Genomic DNA, 7,431 nt, shown 5'->3' with positions numbered 1-7,431 from the left:
AGGTTACTAAAACATGAGCATTATTGTGGCGCTTGTTAACTCCGGCATTGAGGGTTCGTGTAATCCTACGCAATATGTTCATCATCCAACAAAAGTGTAGAGTATGCATTTATCTATTCCGTTATGTGATCAATGTTGAGAGTGTCCACTAGTGAAAGTCTAATCCCTAGGCCTTGTTCCTAAATACCGCTGAGTTACTACTGCTTGTTTACTGTTTTACTGTGTTACTACTGCTGCAATATTACCACCATCAACTACACGCCAGCAAGCACTTTTCTGGCACCGTTACTACTGCTCATACTTATTCATACCACTTGTATTTCACTATCTCTTCGCCGAACTAGTGCACCTATTAGGTGTGTTGGGGACACAAGAGACTTCTTGCTTTGTGGTTGCAGGGTTGCATGAGAGGGATATCTTTGACCTCTTCCTCCCTGAGTTCGATAAACCTTGGGTATCCACTTAAGGGAAACTTGCTGCTGTTCTACAAACCTCTGCACTTGGAGGCCCAACACTGTCTACAGGAAAGGAGGGGGAACGTAGACATCAGGCACACATCCACAACTGAATTGGAGGCTCCCAAATCTGTAACAATACAACAATCAACAACAACACATCTACACAAATCAACTAGGGAACCAAATAGGAACACTAGCATGAGATCCCTCAAACAAATGAGGGGGAAATGAAAAACGCTTCGGTAAGGATGTAGATCGGTGGCTTCTCCTTGGAATCTCCAAAGATCAAGAGCTTTGGTTGGGGGAGGAAGGAGATCTTGAAAATCTTGTGTTTCTTGAGGTGGCTCTAATGGAGGTGAAGCTTGGCAGATTTCTTGTGCAATGATTGAGCAAAGGGGAAAGGAAGAAGAAGAGGGGTATAAATACCCCTCCCCAAAATCCAGCCGTTGGGGCTATCGGGGGACCAGATAATCCGGCCTAAGTTAGGGCCGGATAATCCGCCCCCCCCCCGGATAATCCGTCCTCCTGGTACAAAACCAGGACAATGTCCGGCCAAATATCCGGCCACTATCCAGACTCGCTTTCCTTCAGGTCCTTAGCCGTTTTCGAGGGGGCCGGATATTCCTGAAATGTCCGGCCCGGATAATCCGGCCCTGGGACAAAACCGAGACAATATCCGGGCAATTGTCCGACCCCTATACTGAGCTGCTTTTCCTCAAGTCCTTAGTCGAAGTTCGGGGGCCGGATATTTTGGAAATATCCGGCCCGGATTATCCGGCCTGATGAACTTTTTGCTGATCTTTTTGACAGCACTGACCACATCCAACACAAATACAAATGTATCTATATAATCCCTGTACCACTTAAAAAAACATTAGTGTATCACATACATTGACATCAAACACTCAAAACATAATATGAGAGATGTTCTTTCAGTCCCAACCCCAAGTCATTCCAAGCACAGGATAATACTCCCTCCGTTAGGGATTATTTAGCCAATGGGCCAATTCACTACGACCAAGAAAATCACTAACTTTTTTCTCATTAATTACTGCACACACCATTGGTTTCACATGCATGAAAGAAGAAATAAAAAAATCAAACATGCATTGGGAAGGGAGGTAAATAATAGAGGGTTTATTATTCCTAGCAATTTTTAGAAGCTCGGTGGCCTAACATAGTAGTAGCTATAAGAGGTCTCGGGGTTCTCAAACTTCAAAAGATTAGCCTAACATAGTAGTTGTTGTCACTCTTACATTGCCACTAACCATGTACATTGTTAAATTGCACAACTAGCAGTTCCTGGAGAACTAAATCGAGGCGCCGTCGGAGCTCGCACATATGATCCCTAGAGTGCAGTTGACGCCTGATTGACCATCCCTAATGGCTGTTGTTGCCACGCTGGACGTGCCAAGAAGCATAAGGGGCGCGATCCATGCCTGGGATACTATCCCCAGGATAAGGTACCACACTTCTATGTATAGGTGAGCTCCATCGACCTCATGTTGCTCCCCATGCCAGTAGCAATGGAGGTGTGGATGCAGAGGAAGCTTGGGGATCAAGCAGAAGAATGAGCACAAACAACACTCGGTGAAGACGCATATCATGATTGTTCAATGATGCGATAATAGGGTGCATATGCGGTAGTAGGCTAGCATATTCATCTTCTTCATGGGTTGTAAGGAGTTCGCCTTCAAAGTCAATATGGAAGATGGTGACGTGCTCGTGTTTGAGTATAACAAGAATGGCGACATGCAACTGCAGATGTATATGGAGCACAATGGCGTGGAGATGGCGTGGACTGCTAGAAGCACTCCCGCCACCCTCTTCCTTGATCTTGCTTCTGCTCTATTCATAAGATGGAGGGATGACCGGCGCCATGCTAGCTAGTTCAACCTCTTTTTCCAATGTTTATATGATCGACTAATGGTGTACTTATGTTGGCCTTCGCCCTTCGGAGGCTTGTAAACATATCTTTTGTGCCAGAGGTGTACCCTGATTTTGCGTCTTATGCACCTACTAGGTACTTAAGTACCCTGATTTTCCATATGTTGTGTGTTGTTGTGCTTTGTGCTATGGTAAGCTCACTATATTTAGAAGTGGTGAGCATACTCCACCGAAATAGCAACAAGGTGGTGGCAGCCAAAAACCTATGTTGTGAGCCTATGACTCTGCTTAGCTGCAAAGGATTATGCGGTACCCCATATAAAGTCGCACTTGGATATACAATAATGCAATCCATGCTATCAAACAAAGTGAAGACCATGGCTCAAAGTATGTTTTAGACGAGGTATGCCCTCTAGGCCCGGCCGTCGGAAAAAAATGGCCTAGGCTACCAAATGACGCCGGAAGTGACTTTCTTACTACACTAGGCAAGCATAGTTGATTTCAGCAAGCATGTTTTACAGCAGTTTTAATATTAGTCATTAAAATATTGCATTTAGGTAGTTAATCATAGTAGAATGTCCGATTTATAGCATTTATTATTAATGGTGGTTAGATAAAAGTCCAGCTAACATTCAGTGGGACTGTGTGAGTGAGCTATGCCAGTATTCACTGGGACTGATGGCCTGATGGGTAATGACCTACGGCCGAGTAGCAACAGCTTGAGCCTGGAGGAGTAGTGAATGACACACAAGACACGATTTTTCCGTGTTACAGGGGGTCACAAAAGGCATAGTTTTCTACGTGAATAAACAACAACTAGCGTTATCCGAGCTAGCTAAGAGGCAGCCGTCTCACAGCAAGGAATTGCATTACTCCAATCTGAACAACGAACGACACACGTACTATTAATTAAATATACTGATACGCCTTTGTCTGAACCAACAGGAATGCAGTTCAGATAAGCTACGGCCGTTTTGTATCCAACCCCACTACGCGGCATAGCCTGATTGGATGAAAGTAAAGTGCAAAGCTGCAAACCAAGCACTTATAGTATACCTAGGTTGAGAAAGCCAAATCCAGCAGGTGTAAGAGAGAACACCCTTGCCGTGATACTGTCATTTTCGTGTATCATTCTTTTACTGTTTCTCATAGTTGATCCTGTCTCCTTTTTCGAGCAATCGGCTAGGTTGTCTACATCATCCTGTGATTAGACTAATTCAACAAGTTTTGTCGGCTTTTTTTTTTCTTTTGACAAAAAAATGTAAAGGCTGAGAATGTGATTTGTGGCGCCTGATGCAATTTATCTTTACTGATGTTAGTAATCAGAGACCATATACGGCCAACACACGTCGCAAGCGTGGAGCCCATATGCTGGAGACAATCATCTTCGCTAGTTAAAAAAATACAATCAGTCGATTACGGCGGAGGTAGACTAAAAGGGATTCCAGTACGGAGATTATAGAGATTCAGATGAACAATACTGAGTAGCAGTGTTACTGTTAAGGGAACCGCGGCTCTTGGTCTGCTGCGCCATGAAAACCGCGGATGCCTTTGGGACGATGGCCCCAGCCAGCAACAACACACGCACAATGGTTGGTGCTAACTCAGAACGCCTTTTCGCGTTCAATAACACTTAGCTGTTGTGATGTTAACCTGCTCTGCCCCACTCGATCAGCACCCTGTAACGCCGCTTATTACACGCGATAAATCGAAAACAAAGTACTCTAGTGAAATGACACTCCCTCCTCTCGTCAGAAGCTCAGCTCACCACTATATATATAGCTCGGGCTCTCCACCTTGGGAGACACCAAGCTCCACACCAGCTACCTCCTCACTCCTCTTCCTCTCTCGGCTGCTAGCTGCTCTCCCAGCTCAGCTCAGTTTCAGCTCAGTCTTGCTTGATTCACACTCGATCAGCTCAATTTCAAACCGACCTCAAGCAAGCAAGCACGCGCGCGCCGCGCGTTAGTTGACCGGGAGGAGGAGAAAGATTAAGATGGTGAACAAGGTCGCCGACGAGCCGCAGCTGCTGTCGAAGAAGGCCGGATGCAACAGCCACGGCCAGGACTCGTCCTACTTCCTGGGCTGGGAGGAGTATGAGAAGAACCCCTTCGATGCCGTCGCCAACCCCGGCGGAATCATCCAGATGGGCCTCGCCGAGAACCAGCTCTCGTTCGACTTGGTGGAGGACTGGCTGGAGAAGAACCCCGACGCGCTCGGGCTCCGGCGAGGGGGCGCCTCCGTCTTCCGCGAGCTCGCGCTATTCCAGGACTACCATGGCCTCCCGGCCTTCAAGAATGTAAGCGATTTCCCGGCCACTTGGCACAGTCCTCTATACTTCTCCGGCAAACGCGTATGCTTAAGTAATACGGTCAAAGGCTTACCCACGTTACTTTGCACAGGCATTGGCGAGGTTCATGTCAGAGCAGCGAGGGTACAGGGTGGCGTTCGACCCCAGCAACATCGTGCTCACCGCCGGCGCCACCTCGGCTAACGAGGCGCTCATGTTCTGCCTCGCCGACCAGGGCGACGCATTCCTCATCCCAACGCCATACTACCCAGGGTATGCACTCGCGACTCCACGTTAATTACCCGCCATTTTTTTCACCTGCAGTTCCATGTGCAAGTACGTGTATGTGGGGCGCGCCACTTTCAGTCGCCAAGTAATTAGGATACAAACAAACAAACAAATCATGGCTTCAGATGCTTACGTCACCCTTGCGCATGCAGGTTTGACCGCGACCTCAAGTGGCGCACCGGAGCCGAGATCGTGCCGGTGCACTGCACCAGCGCTAATGGCTTCAGGGTGACACGCGCCGCGCTGGACGACGCGTACCGCCGCGCCCAGAAGCGCCGCCTGCGCGTCAAGGGCGTGCTCATCACCAACCCCTCCAACCCGCTCGGCACGGCCGTGCCCCGCGCCGACCTCGACATGATCGTCGACTTCGTCGCCGCCAAGGGCATCCACCTCGTCAGCGACGAGATCTACTCCGGCACGGCCTTCTCCGACTCCATGCCCTTCGTCAGCGTGCTCGAGGTCCTGGCCGCGCGCGGCCCGCGCGCCGCCGACTACGGGCTTGACGGCCGCGTGCACGTCGTGTATAGCCTGTCCAAGGACCTCGGCCTCCCGGGCTTCCGCGTCGGTGCCATCTACTCCTCCAACCCCGCCGTCGTCTCCGCGGCGACAAAGATGTCCAGCTTCGGGCTCGTCTCCTCCCAGACGCAGTTCCTCCTGGCGGCGCTCCTAGGAGACAAGGACTTCACCCGTGGGTACCTGGCCGAGAACAAGCGGCGGCTCAAGGAGCGGCGCGACCAGCTCGTGGACGGGCTCAAGGCGATCGGCATTGGGTGCCTGGAGAGCGACGCGGGGCTCTTCTGCTGGGTGGACATGAGCCACCTGATGCGCAGCCGCTCCTTCGAGGGGGAGATGTCGCTGTGGAAGAAGGTGGTGTTTGACGTGGGGCTCAACATCTCGCCGGGGTCCTCGTGCCACTGCAGCGAGCCCGGCTGGTTCCGCGTCTGTTTCGCCAACATGTCCGCCAAGACGCTCGACGTGGCCATGCAGCGCCTCAGGGCCTTCGTCGAGACCAGCTACAAGGGCGCCGGCACCGTCGGCGCGCGTGCGCGCGCGGCGGCGGCCCCCGCCAGGAGCATGAGCTGCCCGCTCGCCATGAATATGAAGTGGGCGCTCCGGCTCACCCCGCTCTCTGCTGACCGGAAGGCCGAGCGGTAGACCGCCGCCGCGTATAGCTAGTGTTTATACATTATTGCCGCGGGGTACGCCTTAGAGCCAGCTTACGGCCATGGCCATTAGTGCATAGTGCTACTACACTAGCCAATAGGCAATTCCTTTAGTTTTTTTTTTGTATTTTTGCGCCATATACCACCATTTTTCCTCGGAGCACCGGGTAGACACACCGAGGTGCCTGAGGATAGTTGTATTTACATTTCGCGGTAGAACATAAGCTAGGCACCGATCGATCCATCGGTATCGGATATTCGGATCGTGTATTTTTGACTCGGGAATTCTTCGGAATTCTCTGGTTGTTCGTTGTACTATTATTATTGTTTCAGTTTACTATTTTATCAATAAAAGTTACTCCCTACTCAATACTAAGTCAAATCTTTTGAATGTTGATTATTTAAAGATTAGGGTTGCAATATGCAAAAAGTGTCTTTGCCTCCCAAGCTCTAGCGATCTTTCATGTTTAAACAAAAAAAATAAAAGACCATATTTATTTGTTTTAAAACTATGAAAATAAATCTGGACATAGTCAATGGTGTAACCTACTAGCATGAGAATAGCAATGTGAATTTCTTCATATTCTGAGTTACACAAAAATTACAAAATCTGATCAAATTCGGAGAGTTGAAAACATACATACTCAGATCCACACGTTTCTCATTTTTGTATATACATACTTATTTTCTGTATATCTAGACATGTTGAGATATACCCAAATATAGACAAAGTTAAGACATGTTTAATGGAACCGAGGGTGTATTTGGAGTTGATATTTTGCATGTTTGTAGGATATACCATTAGCCAAATAAGAAATCATTAAAAAAAACTCGTAAATGCGGTCTTAATTTTTAAAAAACAACGTGACCACTCGTGCACTGAACCAGAACTCTCCACTATGCAATATATATGATGTTGGGTTCGAGTATTATGAAACAATGTCGAATTCAGTAATACTAATTTAATGACACAAATGCTAAGACCTTTATTTATAAAGTTAGTTGAACTTTTAGAAGTTTAAACTCGGATGAGGTGTTTTGGCTCCCAAGAGCATATGCTCCTGATTCTTAAAATGACTTTTAAACGTAATTCAAAATATTGAAAAGTCCGATAAAAAATGTTGCACGCACATCTCAATGTTTTATGTGCTCGGAAAGTTCTTCGACCAAAAAGTCGACATTTTTGTGTCATGTGTAGAAAAGATAAATTTTTGGGCTAAAAAAAAGCTCTTCACAAGGGCATTTCCTTATCTTTTTTTTATATAGGAAACAAAATATGTCAGTTTTCAATATTTTGTCATTTTAAGTATCAGGAGCATATGCTCTTGGGAGCCAAAACGTCTCA

General features: G+C 47.7%; 1 protein-coding gene across 1 annotated transcript; it reads left to right on the top strand.

Annotated features, from left to right (window-relative positions):
- The first annotated feature begins 4,163 nt into the window (after window positions 1-4,163).
- On the top strand, window positions 4,164-6,456 carry LOC124699235 (1-aminocyclopropane-1-carboxylate synthase 1-like). Its single transcript, XM_047231568.1, has 3 exons — window positions 4,164-4,644; window positions 4,748-4,908; window positions 5,076-6,456. Exons 1-3 carry the CDS (start codon window positions 4,342-4,344, stop codon window positions 6,076-6,078), a joined length of 1,467 nt encoding a protein of 488 aa, XP_047087524.1. The 5' UTR covers window positions 4,164-4,341; the 3' UTR covers window positions 6,079-6,456.
- Window positions 6,457-7,431: the final 975 nt, after the last annotated feature.

The sequence above is a fragment of the Lolium rigidum genome, chromosome 3 (genome assembly GCF_022539505.1).
Source record: "Lolium rigidum isolate FL_2022 chromosome 3, APGP_CSIRO_Lrig_0.1, whole genome shotgun sequence".
Lineage (NCBI taxonomy): Eukaryota > Viridiplantae > Streptophyta > Magnoliopsida > Poales > Poaceae > Lolium > Lolium rigidum.
This window is presented reverse-complemented; position numbering and strand designations above follow the sequence as displayed.

Coding starts and splice junctions, on each gene's coding strand:
- LOC124699235 (XM_047231568.1), top strand. CDS start 4,342: ATGGTGAACAAGGTCGCCGACGAGCCGCAGCTGCTGTCGAAGAAGGCC. Junction 4,645..4,747: donor GCCTCCCGGCCTTCAAGAAT/GTAAGCGATTTC, acceptor TACTTTGCACAG/GCATTGGCGAGGTTCATGTC. Junction 4,909..5,075: donor CCAACGCCATACTACCCAGG/GTATGCACTCGC, acceptor TTGCGCATGCAG/GTTTGACCGCGACCTCAAGT.